At 42.0% G+C, this 27,722-nt stretch overlaps 1 protein-coding gene across 2 annotated transcripts in view; it reads left to right on the forward strand.

Annotated features, from left to right (window-relative positions):
• LOC134529765 (putative tricarboxylate transport protein, mitochondrial) overlaps positions 1-27,722 on the forward strand; it is a 54,995-nt gene that overhangs the window by 8,230 nt on the left and 19,043 nt on the right. Inside the window, exons 1-4 of one of the 2 annotated variants that reach the window (XM_063364180.1) lie at positions 13,593-13,735; positions 13,825-13,953; positions 17,169-17,376; positions 23,424-23,647. In XM_063364180.1, the coding sequence (XP_063220250.1) occupies positions 13,833-13,953; positions 17,169-17,376; positions 23,424-23,647 (553 nt within the window). In that variant the 5' untranslated portion in view covers positions 13,593-13,735; positions 13,825-13,832. Of the gene's footprint in view, positions 1-13,592; positions 13,736-13,824; positions 13,954-17,168; positions 17,377-23,423; positions 23,648-27,722 lie in introns of those variants that run through there. The other variant, XM_063364179.1, reaches the window with a different exon arrangement.

Consider the following 27,722-nt stretch of genomic DNA (forward strand, 5'->3'; position numbering starts at 1 on the left):
AAGTTTGAACGAATCTGATAGTGTAGCCTACGTAGGAAGGAATTTAAAATGTTTTAAAACCCTTTTGTTATTTCAACCTAAAGCAGTAGGCCTAATATTTCGTCTCATCAAAATTGTTCAGACTAATGTTTTAAATAGTGTTTGAGTACGTTTCCACCCCTTGCGGCAATGATTGCTCGTATCAAAATGCATTTGCAAAAAAAAAAGTTCAACATAGTATTAAAAAAGTTAAAAATATATAAGAATGGGTATGGATTTAATAGTGTACAGGATACAGAACAGAAGTTACATTTTTTTCTATTCCAACCTCCTTTTTTTCCTATTCCTTGCAGTAATGGTTCGCCTCATCAAAAATTGTTTCAGAAGAAAGTTTTACATAGTATTCGAAGATTTACAATAACTTGTAAAATATTTAATAGTGAAGGAAATTATGAATTCATTTGTCCTTTAATCCCTCATTTTTCCACCCCTTCCAGTTATAATGTGTCATTTTCAAAATATATTATAAAAATGATTTGGTATTTCTCTAACGAGATGTAACAACTTCATACAGATGTGATTTTTTTTAACATGTTACTGTTCATTGAATCAAATTTTGAAATGTTATAAAATTTTAGACATTTGTTCTAAAAGTATGTAACATATTAATTTTTAATTTTTTACTTTCTGCACGTCAAGTGCAAAAAAAAAAAAACTAAGTTGTTAGTGTTAAAAAAATTGTAGATTTAGGCTTAACGAGATTGAATTTGAAACTCTAGTTACATAAAATTAAAAGGATGCGAGGACATTGGGTTTGCTTTAATGTAGTTTATTTATTATATAGGTATTCATGATATTTTACTAATAAGACAGCACATAGAGCTAATTCACAGTAATAATAGTTGTGCTAATATCATCGTAAGAGTTCAAATTGCTTCCGATTAATCCTTTTTAAATATTTTAATTGATTATTAACTTATAATCCTACTTTCAGAAATTGTAGCTAACAAATATTTTACCAAGCACAATAAATAAACAAGCATTGTTTAAGAATGTATAAGTTCCAATAATAAACTTAAATCTTGAGTGAAAGAACAGCATTTCATATATTCATTTAGCCTAACAGGGGCGTAGATAAGTTCCTATAAAGTTTTCGTTTATTCATCAATAATATTAAACATTCATATCCTAATATAATAAGTTAATTTTTATTGGTTATGTTACTTGTGATGCAGTAATTGAATCTTATTATAATTAAAACTTATATGTGACAAAGCCTACCAAATATGAAATAACCAAACCAATGGACTTAGCTATAAATTTAAATATAGCTATTATAACAATTAGATGAACAATTTTTCTTAAAACTATATTTGTATTCAATAATCTGTAATCAAAAATTGTTTTGTCTGTGACGAGAGTTTAACCAGAGCTACAGTTTCAAACTATCTGACAATTTTTTTTTTTAAGATGTGTGACACACTGGCAAGTTTGACAATCACCAGTGTACCAATCATCTCCCCAACCCCTTAATGTTGTATTTTTATGTTACCCCAAATCATTGTGAAATTGTAGTTGTGGTTGTCGGTGTATTAAAACAACACAAATTACATCCATGTCTTACCCGGGATTTGAACCCAGAGCCCCTGCACCATGCTTTTCTAACTATGCTACTGAGACCGACATTACACTACCGAAGCTCTGAAGAATTTGTGAGGAATATTATGTATTATCAATAGTGTAATGTCACAGTTTTTTTCAATTATTTTTAATAGATTCTGGGCGTCACGAATGTAGATTTAATTTTTCTGATTGTGAATGTAACTTACATTATCAACCATCATTAAACTAATCATCTTTCACATCCATTGTACTCGTTCTGTAATCGATATGTAAATAAACGCGTCTGTTTAGCACTCGAAAATGTAACAACCGATCACAAACAAACACTAAAATCATATAAAACACATATTTAATAGCTTCAGCACTTCATACAGGATTTATATTAGTTTAAAAATACGAGGTTCACCAGAATCAGCTATTTTATACACTGCGATCTGAACAAGCAATTGCTTGAGACATGTCTGCAGTGGTCTTGGCAAATACGATCTCATTCGTGTTAGTAGTATGTAAATGGGGCTCCGGGCATAGGCTTTAAGGCTGGGGAGCGCGAGGAGCCGACCGCCATATTGGATTGTGACGTCACGGCGGCCATTTTGGATGACCGTGACCTTGACCTTTGACCTTGACCTTGACCACCGGCGGCCATATTGGATCAGCCATCTTGAATCCGCCATCTTTAAATCGAGCGCCCCACTCATTATGATGAAATTTTCGTCATGGTCGTCATATTGATTTTTTTCTGTTCCACTGGAGGCCGCCATCTTGGATGTCGTCGACTTTGTTTCTGTCGTTTGTTCCTAGAGAGCACCAGCGTCGCTCTTGATTTTTTTCTGGTCCACTGGAGGCCGCCATCTTGGATACCGTTAACTTTGTTTCTGCTGTTTGTTCATAGAGAGTGCCAGCGTCTCTCTGTCTCATCACTTAAGGTCGATGTTCCATTACCTACCATAGCTATTATGGTCCTTATCGACATATTAAATTTTTTTTTTTATGCAAAATACATTGGAAGTGCTGTGATTCTAACCATCGCAGCTCTGATCTCTAGGTTGGAAAACATACACCTTTAACCGCATGGCCATCGAGACATTTACCAGACTGAGAATTAAATAAGGTAGGTATATATAAAAATAACATGCATATTCGGACTTGTGATTTTTTTTTAAATTTGAAGTAATAATATCATCACCTGTTCGAGACAGAACCACCATCTTGTATTAAGACATAACTGTTGCAATTATCGTTACGGTCGCCATCTTGCAAATCCGTAATTTTTATGCTAGAAATTCCGAAAAAAATTCCAAAAAATAATTTTAAAATGCCTACTTCAAATGTTTTGTTATTTAAACAATTTCGGTCTTCGGTTCGATTTCCGGCGAGAGTAAACCAGTAATTTGTTATTATATTAAACAATTCTCAATAAAAAGTAATAAAAGTGTCTTACGTCACACGCGACATTCTGAATTATGTCACCACTTGTATCAATTTCCATTACGACCACCATCTTGAAAATCTTTATTTATTATCCGATTTTAATGGAAAAAATTCCAAAATTCATTAAATAAATCTATAATCTATATACTGATTGCTTCAATCGATTCCCATCCTTGGTTCGAATCCGGTAAGAACAAAAAATAAAAAAAAACAACAGATCCTTCCTCCACAGAAGCCACCTACAGACTGACCTCACACCACCAATACCAAGGTATAATTATATCGTCAACTGATATGACACCATGTCCGCCACATTGTCTTCGTCCGCTGGAGGCCACCATCATATTTTCGTCTGCTAGAGGACACCATCTTGTGTGTGTACTCCTCTTACTATCATTACCATCATGCTAGTTTTATTCTAACCCGCTAGAAAGCAGTAATTATTTATTACAACTGAGGTACCTACCATCTGGAAATTTGGTCACCATCTTGAAAATCTGTAATTATTTATCTAGATATTTGGGAAAAAATCCAAAATTCATTAAATAAATCACTCATTAATTAACATATTGAATCGATGGATTCCTGTCCTCGGTTCGATTCTTGACCAGTGACAGGTGTAACTAAATATTAAATATATATTTAATATTTTATTTTCCATTACCTTTCGTGAAATTTATTAATCATTCACTCTACGAAAAACAACTCAAGACAATATACCTGACCAACGAATTAAATACAGTACCGCTATGCCTTACATGAAAGTCTAATTTTTCGATAGTCTGAATAACCTATAAATCGTTCATGTACAAAGCCACACATACAGGCCAATTGTCTTCGGACCATGAGACCGAGTTATGACAATATCGTACGTATAGGCTAGTCATTTCAGGACCGCAGGACCTTCTTCGTCTTTAGCTAATTACAGACAATTAGAACATCATGAATTTTTTATACATACTAAAGGACCAAGTGACCTTGAAAAATATTTTAGTAACAACAAGAGGTTTTGAACTAGTAAATATTCAGTCACCACATATTTAACTAAGCACAATCAAAAAAAAGGAAGCACCATCAACAAAAAGGCAGCACATTGTGGAAGCACGCTCAAAAAAGGCAGCACATTTGGAAGCACCATCAACGAAAAGGCAGCACATTTTGGAAGCACAATCAAAAAAGGCAGCACATTTGGAAGGACCATCAAAAAAAGGAAACACATTTTGGAAGCACAATAAAAAAAGGCAGCACATTTGGAAGCACTATCAACGAAAAGGCAGCACATTTGGAAGCGCCATCAACGAAAAAGCAGCACATTTGGAAGCACACTCAAAAAAGGCAGCACATTTGGAAGTACCATCAACGAAAATGCAGCACATTTTAAAGCACAGTCAAAAAAGGCAGCACATTTGGAAGCACAATCAAAAAAGCCAGCATGTTTTGAAGCACCATCAACAAAAAGGAAGCACATTTTGGATGCACAATCAAAAAAGGCAGCACATTTGGAAGCACTGACGTCCCTCGGCCTATGGTCCCTAATTCCCTGTGGTGAACTGTCCTGATTTGCCAATGTAGCTCTCGTCGGTGAGGAAGTGAGTTCAGGCCAACGTGGCCGAGACCAGAAATTAAGGAACCAGGAGGGAACTATGCGTATGTGGAAGGAATGGTAAATGGTAATAAGGATAATGCGATGATGTCCGTTTTCACGAGCTCCTTTTATTCCGTGAAGAATCCTGTCGCAGCCTGGCCGGCACGTCGCGAAACGAGCGTCCTCCTCTGCCGCGACCCGGACTCCTGGAAACAAACACTTGAAGACAAAATGAGAACCAGCGTAACAGCGTATGCGGTCCCGTAACGAATCATACCGGTTACGAAAAGTTCAGTGGTGCTTCGTAGCACGTACGCGACTCGTGACGTATGTGTAGACGACTCTATAACGATATATACAGGTTAAGAAAGTAGGAAGGTCCAGACGTGCACTGCGTGCATCTCGAGCGGAATGAGTTGCGGAGTTACGAAGACGCGATCTTGTTAACGAGGCTTATCGCGAGGAATCCTGTCACAGCCTGGACGACCACGTCGGTAGACGAACGTTTCATCCACGCTGCGACACGGACCCCGTGCTACCTCTCGCGGAGCGGAGCGAAGCAGGTCCGCTCCGTGCGACTCCCAGTTCGCAACTGCCTGACGCTCTGCTGCCCGCCCGCGGGCGATGGAAGGGGGGAAGAAGGCCGGCACGGAAGAACACGAGCTCGCGGCAGGCCAGGCAGTGGGTCTACAAACCAAAACACCAGCACTGAAATAACATATGATTAATTATAAAAATACAAATACAATTATGAATTACTAAATAAAATACATAAATTACACAAAATACGTGGCCTTCCGTGAGCGGTCCTTAACCAGACGTAGGGCGCACGCAGGTTCGTCCCTGATCTATACATTACACTGCACTGCACTGTGCTGCACCAAGGGGATAGGTGCCACCCTTAGGCACACGTCGGTGGACAGGTACGGCCTCTATGTCTAGGAGGGCATGACGGTCGTCGTCATATGTCCCCCCCCCCCGAGACCGTCCTGGCCACCGACGTCGGCCTAGACCGGCAGCCGTGGCCGCATCCGGTTGCGAGTCTGGTCTCTCTTGTCGGGTGCGTTCATGTCAGTCATTCGGGGTCGGGCAAACTGTGGCAGGAGCTGCATGACACTGCAGCGCAAACCACTGGTGTCCAGACATCGCACGTCACGGGACTTGTACTTACCCTCCCACCCGTAGTCCCTGAGATAGCGAGGGGCAGTCGTGTCATGTGTGGACCGGTGCACCTCCGGCCCGTCCCCCGCGTGGGTAAAAGTCATCGGCTCCTCGAAGGGCATGTCCAGGACCCCCTGGTGTGCCCGGTCCACGTCACCCTCCCCGCTGAGGAGCCGCACCGTCACCACGTCGGCTGTCGCATCGTCAATGTCCGTGTTTCCCACCCGCCGTTCCCAGGGGTGGGCGTGTCTCCGTTTGCATTCCTTCACATGGTCCAGCAAAGTCACCACCGGGTCACTGAAGTCGACAAGGTCATCGAGGATTGTGTCATCATCGGTCACATCCTCGATGAGCGGCCCCGACCCGCGCAGAGAGTTCCCGTCGTCGATGTCATCATTATCTGGAAGTACTTGGCTCATAAAGTGCTCCAGCTCCATCATGCTGGTGCCTCGCGGCCCTCCTTTGTCCGTCACGTCGGGTGTCGCTGCCTCACCCTCAGTCACCGTTGGGGAACAGTCGCCCCCCTCCTGAATCTCTTTCGAGGGAGATCGGTCCGGCTCCCTCGCGGTGTCATCGTCCGGTACAGCATCCCGTGGTTTGTCGTCGTCGTCTGTCCAGTCCGCCAATCTGAAGTCGTCCCTGTGTACCTTTGTCGTGTGTCCATCAGCGCGACGGACAAGGTATGTCGTGGTTCCCAGTCGGCCAACCACCTCCTGTGGGCCTGCCCACTTAGGGGCTAGGCTGGCGCAGAAGCCCTTGTCGCCTGATGACAGATGGTGACACTGGACAAAGACCCACTGGCCTGGCTCCAGCAGTCCCGGAGGCCGATGCGTCTGGGGCATACGTTGGGCCAGGTATTGCTCCTGGTATCGTCGATCGTCGACAGTCGCCTCGTGAGAGTTGGATAGAGCTCGCGCCTCCCTGGACAGGGCGAGGTTTTGGCCCCGCACCAGTTCGGCAGGGGAGTGGCCCGAGACTACATTTGTCCTGCGGCGCAGGCAATACAGCAGCGTCGGCAGGTGTAGGTCCCACTTGGTATGGTCCTCGTCCAACCGGATGCGAAGCTGAGTCTTTACGTCCTGATTCCGCCTTTCGGTCGGTTTTGCGCGTGGATGGTAGGTGGGCTTGGTGTGATGCTCCACCCCCCATCGCTCCCAGGGCATTCGCCAATGTCTCCCCGTGAACTGCACCTTGTTGTCTGTCAGGAGGACCACGGGGTACCAGTATCGCGGGAAGAACTCGCGCTCTAGTAGAGCAATCACGGTGTCGGTCTTCATGTTTGGTACCGCAAATGCTTTCTGCCCAGCGGGTGAAGACGTCCGTGACCACCACGATAAAATGCCGGCCGCAGGACATACGAGGATACGGTCCCATGATATCCACTGCCACAGTGTGGAAGGGATCCCGGGCCCGTCTTGGGACCTGTTGCTCCGTACCGTCGGGACGTCTGGACTTCCGCTCCTGGCAACGTTGGCAAGCTCTCACGTAGCGCCGTACCTCTTCTGCGTCGCCAGGCCAGTGGAACGTCCGCTGGACCTCACGCGGAATCTGCTCCGCACCCGGGTGTCCCGCCAGGGGGTGGTCATGCAGGTAACCCAGTACCCATTGCCTAGCCTCTGGTGGCACGTGAGTCTGCCACCTGCTCAACCTGTGAGCCCCCCTGGTCTGGAGCACACCGCTAAGACTCCGGCAGCTTGGTACCACTTTTCCCCCACACTCCGTCAACCGGGACTGGGTGTCAGGGTCACGGAGCTGCGTACCATGGACCCACGAAAGCAGTTCTGTCATTGTCTCTGGTCGAGCTTCTGGCTCAGGAGCAGTGGAGCTGGACAGCGAGTACAGCACACACGGCCGTGGCCCTGAGTCCTCGACCCCATGTTAGCGCTCTGGGAGGAGCATCTCCTCCCAGCCCTGTTCATCACAGAACTCACTCCTAGGGTCCGGATTCCGGGACAGCTCGTCGACCAGCTGATTCTCTCGTCCTGGGATGTGTTCGACTGTGAACTATAATTCCTGAATCAGCATGGCCCAGCGAGTGAACTTGGACTTCTGGCCCTGAGTGGAGTCCAGCCAGCGGAGGCAATGGCTGTCGGTTCTCAGCGTGAATGAGTGCCCCTCGACGTGGTGCCGGTAGCGTTGCAGGGCCCAGACTACCGAAAGGTACTCCTGCTCATTCATGTGATACCTCCGTTCAGCCTGGCCAAACTTTGCGCTGGTGTACTTGATCACACGTTTCACTCCATCGCCGTCCACCTGGTACAGCACCGCACCCATCCCCTCCTGACTCGCATCTGTCTGGATGAAGATGGTGTGGTCGGGGACCAGATGCGACCGCGTGTGACAGTTCCTGAACCGGTACTTCACCTGGCGCAGAGCCTCGTTCACAGCGGGTGTCCACCGGAACTTGGTCTTCGGCGACAGTAGATCTGTCATCGGGGCTGTGATCGTGGTGAAGTCAGGGATGAAGGACCGCAGCCAGTTAAGCAGGCCCAGAAGCTTCTGGAGCTGCTTCCTGGTCTTTGTTACCCCCTTGCCCTCGATAAGCTCCAACTTCTCGGGACGGGGGCAGTACCTCTCCGCCGTCACTATGTGTCCCGGTAACTCGATCTCTGTGGCCCCGACGTGACATTTTTTTGGGAGCACAAGTCAGTCCATGTCTGGCCATCCTCTCCAGGACCAGTGCCAGGTGGTGCACGTGATCCTCCCACGGCCTGGACCAGACGATGACATTGTCCAAATAGGCACTGGCGAATTCGCTAATGTATCCATCCAGAACACGCACCATTAGGGCCTGGAATGTGGCAGGAGCATCCATGAGACCAAAAGGCATGTCGCAGAACTGGTATCGCCGACCATCTGGCGCAGTGAACGCCGTTTTCGGACGGTCAGAGGGGCATACCAGGACCTGCCAGTAGCCTGACTTCAGTCGAGTCCCCCAGTCCGGCCAAAGCGTCTGTAATGTTGATTTGTGGGGATGGGGCGGGAATAGTCAGTCTGTTTACCGCTTTGAAGTTTACGCAGAAGCGTAAAATTCCGTCCTTTTTTGTGGCTAACACCACCCTCGAGTTGTAGGGAGAGGTACTAGGTTCTATCACCCCATCGCGCAGAATTTCGTCTTCTTGAGTCTGAATGGCCTCACGCTCTCGGAGTCCGAACCTGTGCACCTTCTCAAAAGGTGGGCGGTGCGGTACCATGGGTATTAGGTGTTCTGTCATAGTCGTGTGTCTTAACCGGTCCACGGCCGCAAATACCTGAGATTGGGAGGCGAAGACACTGTTGATGGCATCGACGTGCTCTGCTGGGATGTTGTGCCTGAGGTACTCCAGGCAAATGACCGACCAAGGAGAACTGGGAGGAGCCTGTTATATGCTGTACACGGTCCAACGACCACGTGTGCCGAAGTGCATCTGCCCAGCTCGTACCTCCACAGTGGCGTCGACCTCATACAGCCACGGTTCTCCCAGGATCAGTTCACCCAATCAGTGTTATAGCCCCTGGCCATCGACCACCAGTCTCTCCCATCACCACGGAGCTGTCCGATCACCCGCGATGCCCACTCTGCCCGTCGTACTCCGTACAGTTTTTAGGATGTGTTTGCACTCCCGCACAAACTCCCGCGGATCCTCATTGTCACTCCCCGAGAACACTGGCAATACGAATGGTGCACTCACGTACTACAAGACTGGCCTCTCAATGTCTGCGCGCCCATCACCCCGATCACATTCCCTGTCGTGACCTCTCATGACCATGTCGTGAACACACCTGGCTTTGCCACTCACCCCACACACCATGTCCTTCACGTCACTGTTTCCGGTGTCGTGTTTGTCGCCCATCTCCGTCTCAAAGTTTATCAGATTGTCCGTATCCTGCTCGATTTTCGCCCCCACCATCATTATCAGCGGCGCTACTGATTTGGGAAGTAATGTTAGCCGATCGGTAATACAATCCGCGTCTTCCCCACGGCATTATCTCGCGCCAGCGATCCTTGCCGCGCTGATGTCTCAGGTTCGCGGCGCTCCCACGTCTCGTTATCTCACGCTGACGATCCTTGCTGCGCCGCCCGCCGTCTCCGGTTCGGGTTAAATTTTGAAAGTAAAAGTTTAATGTTTTTATTTCTTGTATTGTGACTTCTAATTAAGACTTAGTTCTCGTAACTTGTGCTTACAAAATTTGCTGTCTTTTTGTTGATGGTGCTTCCAAATGAGCTGCCTTTTTGTTGAAGGTGCTTCCAAATGTGCTGCCTTTTCGTTGATGGTGCTTCCAAATGTGCTGCCCTTTCGTTGATGGTGCTTCCAAATGTGCTGCCATTTTGTTCATGGTGCTGACGTCGACCCAAGTGTCTCCTCGGCTCCTTCAGACCGTTATGCCTCGTCAACGTCCTCTCTTGCATTGCTAGTGCAACCTAAGTGCAGTGCTATGAGCAGGGACGCATCCGCGTGCGCCCTGCGACGTCCAAAACCGATCTTATGTGTTGTAAATAATTTCTAATGTCCTTTTCTTTTAATACTATTCATTTCGGGATTTTTGTATATATTTTTAAGTGCTTATGCTGTGTCATATCATGTAGATCGGCAAGCCTGGCCCGCCGCGCGAGCCGCATCTTCCCCGCCGGCCCGTTTCCCCTTCCTCCCCTCCGCAGCCCGCGCGGGCGGACAGCACAGCGTCAGGCAGTTGCGAACTGGGAGTCGCACGGAGCGGACCTGCTTCTCTCCGCTCTGCGAGAGGTAGCACAGGGGTCCGGGTCGCAGCGTGGATGAAACGTTGGTATACCGACGTGGTCGTCCAGGCTGTGACAGGATTCCTCGCGATAAGCCTCGTTAACAAGATCGCGTCTTCGTAACTCCGCAACTCAATCCGCTCGAGACGCATGCAGTGCACGTCTGGACCTTCCTACTTTCTTAACCTGTATATATTGTTATAGAGTCGTCTACGCATACGTCAAGAGTCGCGTACGTGCTACGAAGCACCACTGAACTTTTCGTATCCGGTACGATTCGCTATGGGACCGCATTCGCTGTTACGCCGGTTCTCATTTTGTCTCCAAGTGTTTGTTTCCGGGAGTCCGGATCGCGGCAGAGGAGGACGCTCGTTTCGCGACGTGCCGGCCAGGCTGCAACAGGATTCTTCACGGAATAAAAGGAGCTCGTGAAAACGGACATCATCGCATTATCCTTGTTACCATCTACCATTCCTTCCACATACGCATAGTTCCCTCCTGGTCCCTTACTTTCCGGTCCCGGCGACGTTGGCCTGAACTCACTTACTCACCGACGAGAGCTACATGGGCAAATCAGGACAGTTCACCACAGGGAATTAGGGACCATAGGCCGAGGGACGTCATATGGCGTCCAACTAGTGTGGCCGTAAACACACACGAATGCACGTAAGCGCACGCGAACGCACGTAAGCGCACGCAGACAGGACGGAGGCAGGTGCGGCCGCGCGGCGTGAGAGCGACGCGAACCCGAGATGTCGTGCCGGCGCGCCTGCAAGAGATAACGCCGCGGGAAGACGCAGACTGTATTACCGATCAGCCAGACACTCCCGATAAGCATGGACGATTTCCAGGAATCGTACGAGACTTGGACGGAAGCGGACTTTCGAGAGCCCGGCGAGAGCTGTGAGCACTTCGAAAATTATGAGTGTGTATTTTGCTTCGAATACCGGGCGTATGGTATGACAATGTGCGGTGCAGATTCATGCTCCGGCGGGTCATCTGATGGGTGGATCTGCGAGACGTGCGGGAATCTATGGCACAAGGAGTGTTCACATCTGGTCGCGCGAGAAGAGGAATGGATGTCTGGTTTTATGTGTGACCAGTGCCGAGCGAAGCTGTGTGTGGGTGTTGCCGCAAGTGTCACGACCACGAGGTTCGAGTGGTTACACTGGGTGGACGCCGACACGCTGCGTGAGTCGACGATACTCCCGATGTCACTGCAACCGACGCCGCCTCCGACACCGCCTCCAACACCGCCCCCGCCATATGGGTTGGAAACGCCGAGCAGAAGGACATCGCTGCAGACGGAGGAAGCTGCAACCGTCCAGCCCCTGTGGTACGACTTGCACGCGGCATCCGGGTGGATACGGCAGGCCGACTCAGACACGCCGCCCCTGACGCAGCCGCCCCCAACTGCCGTAAGGGCTCACGAGGGGCCTACGTGGTGCGAACCGGCCGTGCTGCCACAACCACTCGCCACGCATATCAACAAGGACGTGCCACAACTGCTCGTCACGCACGTCAACGAGGATGTGCCACAACTGCTCATCACGCACATCAACGAGGACATGCCACAACTGCTCGTCACACAGGTCAACGAGGGCTTGCCACAATCGCCTGTTACACACGTCGACGAGGGCGTGCCACAACTGCCCATCACGCATGTCAGCAAGAGCATGCCACAACCGCCTGTCACGCAAGTCAACAAGGGCGTGCCACAACCGCTCGTCACACACATCCATGAGGGCGTGCCACAACTGCCCGTCATGCACGTCAGCGAGGGCGTTCCACAACTGCTCGTCACGTATGTCAACGAGGATGTGCCACAACCACTCACCACGCACGTGAAGGGCGTGCAACAACCGCACGATACCAAGGGCGTGCCACGACCGCCGCCCCGCGGGCCACCTTGGAAGCGACGCCGCCGCCTGCCACGCACGCCGCTGAAGGTGCTACGACCCTTCTGCCTGCCACGCATGCCACCTTGGAAGCGACGCCGCTGCCTGCCACGCGCGCTGTTGAAGGTGCCACGCCCCTTACGCCCGTCACGCGGGCCACCTTGGAAGCGATGCCGCCGCCTGCCACGCGCGCCACTGAAGGTGCCACGCCCCTTCTTTTATTATTTATTATTTTTTTATCTCTGTTAGAAAAAGGGGGGGGGGGGGCATCATGTCTTCTAGCAATGGGGCCGACAGAATGATGTGGGGGGGGGGGGGGGTCTGGCTGTGGCACAAGGTTTCTTCACATAGCTAAGCCAGTACCTATTTGGTGCCCTAGGCAACAATAAAACACTTTACCTTAACCCCAGGTTCTGTGTAAAGGGTCGCTCCGCCAATCATGTGGCCTTGTGTTAAGGTATTTTCTGCTCTAAAAATTAATTAGAGCTTTTATTTAGAACAAGTCACCAGCGATAAATGTAAACACAAAAACAATTATTAAAAAGTTCAATTGTTCGAATTGTTGACTATAACTTCCACACAGCTCAAATTAAATTATGTGTTGAGAAACTGTGTTTCCAAATTATTGTTTTGATGTGATGGGATACTGATTTGACAGTTAATAATGCATAGCAAAATTTTATTGTCTAAAACTAACAGTATTATTTCAATTGTGAACCAATTTCTCACAGGTCGTTTGCACAGTCATGTACATGGTTTGCTATGCACTCGCTTATGTTTTTTTTTTTTTTAACTTGAGCCCTATCACAATGGGGTGGTCTTGTATGCATGATTACATGTGAACTGCATGAAGCCATTTTTTCCTTCAGGTAATTGTTGCGCCATATTGGTTGAACACCAAAATAATTTGCTGAAGTGTAGTGTTTTCAGTGTCAAAACAGTTTTAAATGACTTTTTTTTTATGCAAGGAACTGTATTTAACGCCGGAGAATCTAAATCATGTTTATTAACCATTATCAGACGTGGTCAAGCACCATTTCCGCAATGTGTTTGGGCGTATACAATATGGCGATTGCGAGTTTAAAAAAGTGACTTAAACTATAGCATGCCATCTCTTGGTAATTCCTAGCTCCATGTCAATCACGACCGCTACACGTGACTTGGCTGTTGCCGCTGCAAAGTCACGGCAATAGTAAATATTCCCCATCCTTTACTCTATCATGTGTGTTGCTATATGGAACACAACCTTTATCAACACATGTAGGGTTTTTTAATTTATTGTACACAAAATTGAAGTGGGAGAGTTGAAGTGCTGTGTTGTGTGTCGTATGCGGAGATAACGTAATCAGATGACCCTTCGTTACCTAAATAAATGACAAGATAGAGTAATACTCAATTTTTATTTTCTTTGAATTTTTATGCACTAATAGCTAGAAGCATGACCATCAACGCTCGAGAAAAGGAATTTAAAAATCCATTCGCAAGACCATGGATGGAATTCGGGGGAGCAGCTGCCGCAGGTGGTCAGTCATTTTCCGGATTAAAAGGAATAATAGCAGGTCTGTATATACAGAAAAATTATATATATTACTTAATCTGTGATAACCCTGACCGGTTGTTAGATTAATAAAAAATACTGTAAAATGGTTTGAATGGTTGGTTAGGTTGCTACATTTAAATACTGTATCTAAATTGAATGGTTGGTACGGTTTGCTACTTTAAAATTAATGTTATTCGTTTTAACGTTAGGTTAGGTTAATTAAAAGTACTGTCCAATAGTAGTGTCTAATATTTATAACTCAATGGTTGGTTAGCTTATGTTGGCATTACCATTTACTGTTTTAACAAGTGGTTTGGTTAGGGTAGTTAAATATAGTTTGAAATCGTGTGAAGTTTGGTTGAATTAGCTAAATTAAAAATAATTTTAGTATAATGTCAGTTGGCAAAATTAACAGCTACATTTTAAAATGGAAACCCCTCAGCTATTCAGTGATTTTACAGTATTTTTACTGTAGCTAACCTAACCAACCAATGGACACTATTTTAAAATATTTTTTTATAAATGTATCCATCCTTACACAACTGACCATTGTCATGATTTTACAGTAGTTTTAATGTACCTATCCAAATCAAACCACATTTAAATGACAAACTACTTTAACTTACACAGTGCCCTTTTAAGATAATAATTCAAAATGATGTCAGGAAGAAAATAAAGCATTTTGAAGTTATATTTGAAATTTTTTCAGATTAAATTATTTTCTTATCAATTACTCAGGTATTCTGATATGGCAGTCATAGTTAATCTTAAAAACATACTTGCCCCGTTTACATCCCTTAGGGGTGGAATTTCACAAAATTTAAAAAAAATTAAGGTTGGTAGTTTTCGTATGTTAATTAATGGTACCCAATATATATATTTTTATGCTTCAATAGTTTCAGAGATATCATTAATTATTTTAAAACCATATTTTCCCCTTATCACCGCCTTATGGGTGGAACTTTTTAATTATATATAGCCCAGCTTTTAGTTAGCCAAAGACCTTTCAAATAAAAAAAATTAAATTTCATCAAAATCCGCAAGTACTATATATGACATTTTCACCATTTCTTTCATAATACTAAGAGTGTAACTGTTAATGGGAGATGTTTTTAGTTTTTTATTATATAATAAGACTGGAAAGTTTTTTTTTCTTTTCATAACTTCTCTTACCTGGACAAGGTGATAACATTTTGACTTACACAGCATGTGTTTTAGTTACTACTTTTCATTTAGCATTCATATGAATGTTTATAATTTATAAACCCTTCAGTGATTTTCATGAAATATCTGTAGCTAAGCCTTTGCCTCCTCATCCCATATGATGTAAGAATGATAGTGACTTTTAATGGATCTTTAAACTGTCACTTTTTTGGTCATTTAGTTAACATATGCTGGATTTATTTACATATGTTTACTAGGTTTACATGTAGGTTACTATATTTTTTTAGAATTTAATTTAATTATATTTAATAGCTTTTCAGTATGTACTTTTGTATGGTAATTTGAGAACATTATATAATTTCTCTGATAAGTACATGAATTTCATTATCTGTAGGCTGTGCATTGAGATGCCTCTGTACCTGAACCCTGAAAAGGGTATAACCAGAATAGCAAAACCAGCGGGTGATTTATGTGCCTGAATTGCAAGGAACCAACACCGACTTCCTAGAGTCATAGAGAAATGGTACACCATTTCGAAGTGGCCCAGATGCAGTAAACCTGGCTAGAAGGGGAGGCTGAGGAGACCCATCACAGCATCAGTGCCGCCGAATGCTCCCTCTCACTGCTGCGGTACAGCTGGCAGAATCAAATGCTAGCCCCTACAAGAGTGCTGACTGACACTGGATCAGGCCTCTCACCTTCTTGGAATTCCTCGGCCACACAGAGAACACATGATCCCTCTACTAGCTGTGCAGGCTTTTACCCAAGTGATATGTTGCTCACTACGTTTGTCCATCGGGATGGGCATGGTTTAATGTTTAGCTTCACCCTCAATATTAAATTTTTGGTTTTTCACTCATTGCAGATTTTCATAAAGAAATTTATTGAAAATTAGTTTATAGAAGCAATTAAGTATGTGTTACAACCAACTTTGATAACTCAGAAAAGGAACTAGTGATTGAACGTGATTCAAACAAAAATTAAAATTATGAATATTTGTTTGATTTTTCACAAATGGCAGATAACAAGTAGCGTACATTTGGCGATACTGAACACAAAATGGAATTTTTGTATAGTAGAACATGTGAAGAAATTGTCCCAGATAAAAAATTGGCATGAAAATGAAGTAACACATCGTAGAGGGTGAAACCGAGCCTTAAGCTAAAGATACATCACTGCCATCTTCAACCTTGAGTCCAAAAACAATCTGATCCGGGGCTGATAGAGGAAACCTCACCCTTCCTATCATGGATCAGCCTTAGGTACTCCACAATTTTCCAAAACATGTGTTTTCCAATGCCATGCGGCAGGCAGCGGGTACTTAAACGCTCCCTGAATGTTGGAAAGCGGTACAAGAAGGGTCACGGTGAGATTTTTCTTAGCCAATCAGAATGCATCATACATTTGGGAACCTGTTGCATGGAAAATATGTACTGTAGCTTGGTGATCAAGCCGGCAGGCCGTGTGTTTCTCTGAGACTCAAAAAAAATTTGTAATGTAGTTTATTTAGTTCTTGTGGGGCTAATTTTATTTACGTAATTTTTGTAAAGATTGTCAGGATTTGTGTATGGTAGTGTATGTCTTCCATTTTTGCAGAGCTTTATTTTTTCAATTTTACAGCTCAACCTAAAATGGGATTGCAGTAGTCAATCTCAGACTTCAGAAGTTTTGGGCCTATGGTCAGCAGCATCCAATCTTTTGCATGTTTTATGAACTTCTAGCCGAGCCAGTCTTATGTAGGTGCCTAATTATAGTGATGAAATTGTGTGAACAGTAATTAAGAGATATTTTGTTGTGTGTTGGTTTTGAATAAATCATTTTGCAGGATTGATGATGATTAGTCGTTTTACCCATTACTGGATGTCATGAGCACAGGCAGTTCCACTGAGATGACAGCCATAATGTCTCTATGCTTGTCAAGGCAAGATTATTCTGCGGGGGTTTGCCACCGGCCAGACATGCTAGCTACTAGACCAAGTGGGCGAACTTCGAAGGATTAAAATATTAAAATAAATTTTCCTACTTCATGAACACTTATTTTCATGTGTAATATGAATTTTTTTTGCATAGGTGGCATTACAGGAGGGATAGAGATCTGCATCACATTCCCAACAGAGTATGTGAAGACCCAACTTCAACTTGATGAAAAAGGTGCAGGGAAACAATATGCTGGTATTGCAGACTGTGTAAAGAAAACTGTGAGGTCATATGGTTTTTTTGGTCTATATAGAGGTCTTAGTGTGCTTCTGTATGGCTCAATACCCAAATCTGCTGTAAGGTAAGAAATGTTACCTTGAACGAAATACGTACAGTAAATTTATTGAAGTGAAACTTCTTTGGATATGATGAGAGTAAAATTTCAGTTACAATTTAAGGCTGAATTTTAATGCAACATTTTCGTCAAACATTGTTTTGAAACGTTTCTGATGCCAAAATGATACAAAGAAAGCACTTAAACGTGTCAAGGTTTGAATAGCCAAAGAAGTTTCACTTCTATCATGTATATAGGTTACTTTCTTTTTTGGATTCCATCAAAAAAAACTTCTGTGTATTTGCTGATGAATACAATAGTAGGAAATACGGTCAAAGAATAATTCAGCATATTGATCATTATTATTGCATAGTTTTTTGGGTGTACATTGTAGACAATATTTTAAGAGAAATTAGTGAAGTGTAACTGCTTTATTAAGTTTAAATGTTAAAGTTAAAATTATTTTTAAGAAATCACTTCTGGGAAATGGTCTGGGGTAATTGTGAAATAGCAGTTATCCAGAAAAAAAAATTTTTACTTGGAATTTTTTGTTGGTACTGACGTCGTCCGACCGACGACCATCCCTAAGCCCGACCTGCATCCGCCAGTATACTCTCCCGCTAACGGAACGCACCCCTGGCCGTGGCCCACCCGAGTCGAGCGAGCCACCGAGCCGAACGGCCAAACCAGACATTATTATTATAAAGCACACTAAATCCGAGTGGACTAGAGACGAACCACACCCATTCCCCCTCAAACAATTAATTACGAATTTTGCGACCTTAAAGTCTCTTCCAGACGCAGTCATTTAGTTTGTAACGTAATGAGGTCAAGCTTGGCGCGGCAGGGGCCGACGCGCCACCGGACGCCATGCCAGTTCCGCAGTTCTACTCGACTCGCGGACCGGGACGGACCTACGTCCCACGGAGAGACCACAACCATTGTCTCATCGCAAGTAACGTCCGGTAAATATAGTCATTTAGCATAAACCAAACCTTTTTCTATTCACCTCTCCGTGCGTGCCCGGTCCGTTTTTTACGGTTCAGGACCTAATCCGACCGCGTAAACGTAAAGACGTCCCGCACCACACCTGGTGCGCAGGGTCGCTCTTCAGCATACGGCACGGGCCGTCTCCCGCAAACCACAGAACTTTTCTTAAGGCCACGCGCCTTCGCGCTGACCACAAACCCGCAAGGAAAACTTCGCCAAGTTTAGTGGCGGTGCGTGTACCACCCCAGTGGGCACGGCACCAGCGTAGAAACAATCGCTTACGGGACTGGCCGACTCCAGTCACCCACAAACTCTGTGTGCCACGTCAATTGTGCGCGCCTAATTTTCATTTAGTGTACTTTGTTAACGTAACTTTGCGCCACGTCATTTGTGCGCGCCTAATTTTCATTAAGTGTACGTTGTTAACGTAACTTTGCGCCACGTCATTTGTGCGCGCCTAATTTTCATTAAGTGTACGTTGTTAACGTAACTTTGCGCCACGTCATTTGTGCGCGCCTAATTTTCATTAAGTGTACTTTGTTAACGTAACTTTGCGCCACGTCATCTGTGCGCGCCTCTCTTGCATCAAGTGTACTTGGCCTGCATACTGTTACCCGAGAAACCAGTGCCACGAAACATTGAACATGTACCGGCCTGCACCCCGCAACGGACAAGTAGCCCTCAGGGGCATGTCTGTACTCAGTAATTGTATGGTGTGACGTCAATCCCTTGAATAAAGGCACGTCGCTACTACGGCAATCCCACGCATTCTTCTTTAACGTAAATTCCCAGGCAAGACCGCCGACGGTTCTAGCGGACCACGCTGGGGCAACGAACCACGAACCCCCATTGGTTAGACACCGAGCTAGCCTGGCGCCCTCCCGGAACATAAAACGTTAATCAGACCAGCCACCCCGCTAGAACTCGCGCCCGGACTCGAACACGAGACCGCGGACGACGGCAGTACTAATGTAGCTTAATTAGCTTGCAAAAAAGAGTTTTATATTTCCACAGGATCATGAAAAACCCAAAAGAGGGAAGGGCTCTGATTTACAGGGAAAATGTGGGGTTAAAATCACACACACAAAGAAAATTTAAATGGCTAGAATATTTTTACTAACAGCAAATTTTATAATTGTGCACCAATATTTACTTGTTTTAAAATTACCAAAAAACAATTTTCTCAACTCCAAGGCTCTTTGCAGTTATAGAGTTTTCCAGAAACCAGTGAAATATAAAACTCAGCTTTGCAAGAATTAAAACTTTTGAATGATTTCACAGTAGGCCTATTTTAAATTTAGTTGACCTTACCAATCAGTCATTTTAATTATGATCGCCTATACCTACAAAAACTAACTACCATGCAAAACCTAACCACAAAAATATTTTAACAACTATACACTTTTAAATTTATCATGTGAAATATTGGAGGTATGATTATTGATCCAATTGATTCCAAGTACATTTGTTACATTCCAGGTTGGCCTGGCAAAACAACCCAGAAAAATGACGAGATACTTTGAAAATTAATGTTGTATGTAGTGACTTGAAGATTGTTTTTAAGTTAAGTCTTTAAACCAAAGTTAGTTATTTGGTAAAGTTTTTATTTTGAAAAATAAAAAAGTGTTAGAACTTACTTTTTTTATTACTTTCTTCAAAAACTAAACACAAATTGAACTTACACATGGTACCAACCACAGTTCAGTCCTCTCATTAAAATTCGTTAATTGTAAAAGTTTTTATCGTTTCAAAAAGAGTTTTAAACTTGTCTGATATTTTATGATAAAATAATTTTACAATACATACCAATTTTCGCAGTTCCAGTTAACCTTCGCAGTTCCATTTAACCTGTGTAGCGTCGATATAAAAAAATGAAGTCCCTTAGTTAACCCTAGAAAGCTAAACTGATCAAAAGTTACATTAAAGCTAAACTATCGTAAAATCTACGAATGGTAAAAAAAATTACAACAAAATACTTTTGAATACAAGTACAGAATTTATTGAAATCATTGTGTTAAACATCATTCAAAACATGTTTCTGTCAGATTTGCAATTTTACAAGTCCTCAACACAGTTGACACAACACTTTCCACGATGCTCTGCGCAGATTGGTTTCCTGCAGTAGCAGCAGTAGATCGACGTCATCCTCCTCTTGACGGATGGGCAAATTCCGCAAATTGTTCGTGGAAGGTTTTGAGGGAGGTCATGGACCCTTCCTGGAACTGGAATTTTCAGGATATCTGCAATTGATTGCCGGAGTTTGCGGGTCAAAGTTGGGTACTGTAATCGCTGTTGAAGCCATAGCTCTACAAGGCTGTGGTGGATTTGCATAGCAAATTTCCTTCTTGGTACTGGTTTCTGACCTCTTTTCACAACATTAGTAATGTAAACAACATATGCATTTACTAGGATAATGTTCATTATGCCATAGAACATGCACAAAGGCCATCGTCTGGTCTTGCGGATACAGGATATTTGATGACACATCTGGTCCAAGGATTCAACTGCTCCTTTAGTGGCATTGTAGATCTCGATGATTTGAGGTTTTTTGGAGACGTTATCAATGACAGGCTTTTCGTGGCAAGTAGATAGTAACAAAACAGTTTTGGAATTTTTTACTTTGTAAGAAACCATGGTTTGTGGGCCATCGAAACAAAACATACTTGCCCCTATGTCTCTGCCCTTAGGGTCTTTCATTTCAGGTGGAATTTCTCGCTTGTCTCTTCTTAGTGTACCTACAAGCATAAGTTTGTATGGGTTTCCTAAAAGTGAGGTTGCTAGTGGAACAGCTGTGAACCAGTTGTCAACTGTTATGTTGCGATTGGATCCATGACAAGTTGTTGACAGCTTTTTCACAAAAACCTCAGCGTGAGGCAAACCTTCTGTGTCTAACGTTTTACCTGTGTAAGGAAGGGCATCAACCATATATTTTGTGGCAGTATCACACATAACAACTATCTTCAGCCCATATTTATCTGGTTTGTTCGGAATGTACATTCTGAAACTACATCGCCCACGAAATGCAAGTAAATGTTCGTCAATAGTCAAGAAAGAACTAGGCTTGTAAGAACTTCGGCACGCAGCAACAAATAAGTCCCAAACTTTCCTCACAGGAGCAAAACTGTCAGTTTTTATCCTATCGGCTCGAGTTGCAGAATCATCAAACCGCAAGCACTCTAACAAAAAATCAAATCGGTCACAGCTCATGATTGCATGGTATCTATCACCACTGATTTCTGGGTTGAACATCTCGTTTGACGGTAAATGATTGTCCTTTTGGGCTGCTGAAAGAATTAGTAACCCTAATAGAGCATCGAACTCACTATCGTTCATTGCTTCAACAGTTTTAGTTTGTGCAGTATAGTTAGCACTCTTTTCCTGAATTTTTATGTTTGTGGAATAAACAATTTGATTTTTAGTTTCATCAGTGAAAAAAACCCTGAAAACTTCCACAGGTATTAGTTTATCTTTAGCAATACCAATGCATCCGGGTGAAATATGAATGACATTCCTCGCTACCAAAGCTCAATTGTGAACAGCTGTTGGCTTGTTAGTCCAACTGTGTCCATTTTTACCCCTCAGGCTAGTTTTATTGAAAACCACTAAATGTAGATCACTAACTTAGTGTTCATAATTTTAAGTTATACCGGGGTGTTAGGATTAAACCCACAACAATCACTACATGAGTAAAATCTGTAGTCTTAAGCCCAGGTTGATAAAACCAGGTTTATTAAAAAAAATAAAAATTTTTTTTTAACCAGGTTTTATTTAATTTAAACCAGCTTTTTTTATTACATTAGTTATTTTGGTTCTCAGCATGTACACATGAAAGCCATACAACATCCTGCTTTCTGCCACTCATGTTGAACCAGAAAAGTTATAACATCAAAGAACTGAAGTCCAGCAAATCTGTATATCTGACTGGAATTTAACCACAGAAAGTTTATTTCCCCACAAGAAGAGGATTCTGCATAGAATGGGTGTTTCCTACAGAATGGAGATTACAGTACAGTCTGGGATTGCTCGCAGAATATGAATTTTTTTAAAAATAATAAATTTATTTATTTCCTCTTTTTTTACACTTTGACTCCAATTCACTAATTAATTTAATTTTAGAGTAGTATTGAGCTGGGTATAATTTACAACTTATTCAGCTAAGTTAAATGATAAGATCTTGATTAGTATGTAATTTTTTGTTCCTGTAAATTACAAGAAACACTAATGAGCAAACTATTGTTATTATAGTGGACTTAGACCTTTCATTAAAAATATTAAGATTTTCTATTTAAAAATACTTTATTTAAAAAATTGATTTTTTTTTTATAAAAACCACTTGGTTTAAACCATGGTTTAAATGATTGTGGTTTTAAATCAGCCAACCCTGATTAAGACTTTGTGCATAACTTTGCTACTTTTGTCTTATATAAATTACTGCAAAGAAATTAATTTCAAGAAAATATTTATTTTTATCCATAATTTGCTGTAATATTATGGAGATTTCTTGTAAGAAAGTCAGTTTTCTAAAATTGTTCTGTTGCCATCTCCCCACTAACTGGCAAATATGTTGCCCATTTATTTAGTGTTCTGTTTTTACACACCAATATCAATCTGAAGGTGATCGATCATCTCATCAGTTTATCAATTATGTTTCTATTACATTAAACTCCAATGCAGACTTTTTTTCAGTTCTGTGTTTTATTAGTTGAAACAAAAAAATTCTTTGCTTGGAAGTTAACCTCACTAACCTTCCACTTGTGCTTGTTTTATTTTGGGTCATGGCAGGTTAAGTTACATTTTCAGAATGCATTCTCATCTGATATGTTTTGTCGTGTAATTTTCTTGATTGTGCTTCTGTCTGCATACAGTTTTTATTCTGCATCTTCTATAAGTGTGATTACATTAATTTTGACCATGAGGAACAGCTACATTTGTAGGTAGGTTATGATATGAAAAATGAATGTAAGAGTGGGAGTGTGTTGCAAAGAATTGGTGAGTATTTGTTGATACTTCACAGCTTACCATCAAATGGTTAATTTTTGCTCTAGTATGATATGGTCAATGAAAATGTTTTTGTTCTCTATTAGGTTTGGTGCTTTTGAAACATTAAAGGGATTTGCGGTGGATGAAAAAGGAAATTTACCACCAGTTTCACGCCTGCTTTGTGGTTTAGGCGCTGGAGTTTCAGAGGCAATATTTGCAGTAACACCAATGGAAACAGTCAAAGTAAAATTTATTAATGATAGACGCTCAGCAAATCCAAGATTCAGGGGTTTCTTCCATGGTTGCACCACAATTATTAAAGAGCAAGGTAAGGTGGCAAAAAGTATAGTGGTATTCTAAACTAAGACATAAAAACATGCTACAGTGGAAACTCCATTTAATGGACCTCTAATCAATGGACTTAAATTTTACCAACTGCTTCTGACAAAAATTGCTTCTCACTTTTACTTAAGTGCAGATGGAGTCCCTAGATCACTAGGAAGAATTTTTTGGCTTATGACATGTTGAGCATTGCAATAGGTTTGTTCGATTGGCTAACCCGTTTGATGCCAAGCAGACAAGTAACACTCTGGTTTACAAATAGAAGACAAATTTACGTGCATAGCAGGCACATTAAATTCATGATGATTTTTTAATATTTTTCATATAAATAAACATCCACATAATTATATTCATATAATTTTATTAATTCACATACCTACTATAGTATGTTTATAATTTTTTTGTAATTGTGTGTGTGTATATATTATTTTGAAAAAGTCATAAATACTAGGTTGTTTGTGCTCATTTTATTGAAAACAAGAAAGATGGTAAATCGAAGAGACATGCAAGCAAAAATCCATTCATGAGAAGATTTTCCCTCACAACTCCAGCTCATAAGGAAGAACATTGAAGGAAAGTGATGAAGGAGTATTTTGACTTTACCAATTAAATGCCCACTACCATACTGAAACTGTATCAAACTTTTTTTCCTCTTATATATAAATAGCTTTCATCTAGTTTTAAGTTAAACAGACAATAACTTTGGCAGATGCCAGGTGAGACTGCATTTTATCATCCATGCTTGTAATGTTTCATGCTTGTGTGATTTGCTTTTTTAAGTTTGTCACTGAATTGTCTGAAACTATTTCCTCATGCTTATGTTGTGTGATATTAAGTTGCTAATCAACACTGTTACTTTTAGGGCTGGTTTCACAATGTTTGGTTCTGGTTAAATTAGTTTTGGTTAGCCATATTTTCTGTTTATCAATTTATGGTTAAGTGTAACCAATGTATAATGTGTAGTGGAAAAGGCGACAAATCACTGATATTGCTTGGATCCTGTAGCACTAAACAATGTTCTTTGCAGATAATTTCACATGATTCCAACCCTTGAAGAGATGAGTAGTAAATTACAAAATAAATCTATGTTCACTGGGTTAGGCTTTGAAAGATGGGTTATGGGTTTCACCAGTTGCCACTTGATGAAGAGTCTAGTCATTATTGCACATTCAGCACTCCATTTGGCTGTTACTGGTCGTCAAGACTCTTCTTTGTTTTGTTGTGTGCTCTGGAAATTTTTTAGAGTGAATGAGACGAACTTGGGAAATATTCCTTGGGTTGTTGTTTATTTTGATGACATTTTTTTCAGCGGAGAATGAAAAACATGATTAAATAGTGTGGATGGTTTTACAGAAGGCCAGACACTTGAACATTAAGTTTAATGAAAATAAAATTCAATTCAAGAAAATAGAGGTTAAGTACTTTCGACATGTAATCTTGAAACAAGGTGTCCAAGATGACCTTGAGCAAGTTTAAGCAATAAAATCCATGAAAACACCACAACAAAGGGAAAACCACAAAGAGTCCTTGGATTTTAGAGTTACTTGAGGAAATTTCTGCCAAATCTGACCACTCTCATTGCACCACTCAGAACATATATTTTAAAATGAATTTAGGGGGGGGGGGGGGGGGGTTTATTTGTTGATCAATCCAAAAATTGGTGGTAATGATAAGTCAGTTGGTGTAGCGTCATGTAAGCAGGAGTATGTGATTTATGTAGTGGGAATAAAGTAAAGCTTGTTATGAAATCATAACATAACTAATGATTATCTAAACACAATGGTAAGTCACATAGTAGTTACCGCAATTTCTAATCCGTAATCGGTGTTTATTGGGGCCAGGAAGATGAAAACATGATAGATGAATGAGGAGGGTATCGTTAACTATTCAAGGGGCTTCAACAACTACCTACAGAATAATACAATATTACCAAAGTGTATAGGATAAGCCAAAACTCTTACATTGACCTCCACCACCCTGATTTCTGCCGAGAATGATCTTACCTAGGCACCAGACAAACTGTAACCAACTCATAGCTCAAAAAAAAAATTTAGCGATAGAATGCCAGAATCTTTCTGCATTGCAGACCTTGTCATTGGCATTACAAACCTACTTGTTGGCCATCAGTGAAGGTTAGGAAATCCGAAACCATTTAAATAAAATTATTTTTACTCTGTAGCAATTAGATATTGCTTAACAAACTGTGTTTACTTTATCTTTTAAATCAACTTATAAAACAGTAAAATTTTTGAGAGAATGTTTCATCAAACATAAATGTAGCAATATTTCAGAAATTTAACTTGTTATACTTACTTCAATTAAAAACAAACCAAGAAGGATGGAACCTGCTCTAACCTGTTGCCGAATGACGCAACTGAAATTATTAGTTTCAGCAACCTTAAAACTATATCAAGAACAATATTTAGTACCATAAACTTCTTACGATATTAAGAAAATAATTATATTCTAATGATGGCAGAGATAGAACAATTCCATGCAGTGACATACTACTTAACATCTTAAATCAAATCTACTAAACTAGAAAATAAAAATCTAAATAAATACTTAGCAACATGACTTATGATTTTTTGGCCTGTGTTACGACATGACTTCGACAACAGTACATCATGACATCAACAACAACATCTTCTGCAGAGCAGTTGACCCCCAACAACACCCATACCCACCACGATGAGGCCCAGGCCTCCTATAAATACTCTCAAGAAGAAAGTACTTAGCTCATGTTTTGGTGGTTTCAGAACTGAAAACAACTAGAATGCTTCACTCATTGTTCACACACACATCACCTCCTGTTCTGGCCTAGCCACTGTGTCTGTGCACATGATATTGACCTGCTAGCCAAACTCCTGACATGACCAACAGTTGGAAGTGCAAGCAGCCCCCAACCTTACACCTCACACACAGCCCAGCTGATCTAAGACAAGCCACCTCGCTCAAGGCTGCCGGGACTGATAGATCGTCAGCTAAAACACCTCCCCCCCCCCCTCCTCGACAGCACACTGGTATGCTCTGACGGAAGGCTGGAGACAGGAAATTCCAGTAATTCCGCTGTCCAATCCCGTGCACCTTGCTCACTGCTGCCCATCCTGTCCACACGAAATCCATCGTTCTAGGAACTTCAATCAACAGTCTGCCAAAGGAAATTATTACAATAAAATTATTCTAAAATTTTAAATCAAATTAGGTTACAAAAAAAAATACTAGCTCATACCACAAATCATGATATGAGTCTTACAGGCCATGTTGATTTTTAATTTTTTCATCATTAATTTTATTTAAGGGCTCTTTCTAAAATTTTTATTTGATACCATTCTTGCAATTGATCTGTCACAAATATTTTCAAAACAGATATTGACTTAGTGTAAATATCATGGTGTTAATAGTCATGCAAGTGATAAAAAGTCACGCAAGTATTAGTAATTATTATCACTTGTGTCACTTTTTACACCCATGATATTACGCTAAGTAAATATCTGTTGAAAATATTTGTAACAGAACATCAAATGCAAAGGAGGTCTTTCATTAAAATTTTAGAAATTGCCCTTAAATAAAAGTAAAAATCAAAATGGCTTGTGAGATTGAGCCTTAAGAAATAACCATAACCAAAAATGTTGCACTGTGACAATATTAATAGGCTTATAGCAACATTTAAAACAAGCATGGGTTGGTCATTCTTGACAGAATTTACATTACATTGTGTATCGTAAAAGTCTTACCAGGATAGTTGTGAACAAGAATGACACTTGTTTGTGACTGATTTTAGGTACTGTATAAAATGGGTTAATTGAGACTAATAATCAGAATACATTTAATGAAATATTTTTTAATCAACAAAAATATGATCTTATAATGATACACTTCACAATTATGTAGAGACTGAATGGTCATTTGAAATGACCACAAGTATTTCAATAACAGCAAAATTACTTTGAAAAAAGCAGCAATAAATGTTTTGTAATGTTTCACCTAGCAAAAAATTATTACTGTTTTGACACTTATGGTTGGCTATTAAGAGTCCAGATACATGTCAATGTTTAAGT

The sequence above is a fragment of the Bacillus rossius genome, chromosome 2 (genome assembly GCF_032445375.1).
Source record: "Bacillus rossius redtenbacheri isolate Brsri chromosome 2, Brsri_v3, whole genome shotgun sequence".
Classification (NCBI taxonomy): domain Eukaryota; kingdom Metazoa; phylum Arthropoda; class Insecta; order Phasmatodea; family Bacillidae; genus Bacillus; species Bacillus rossius.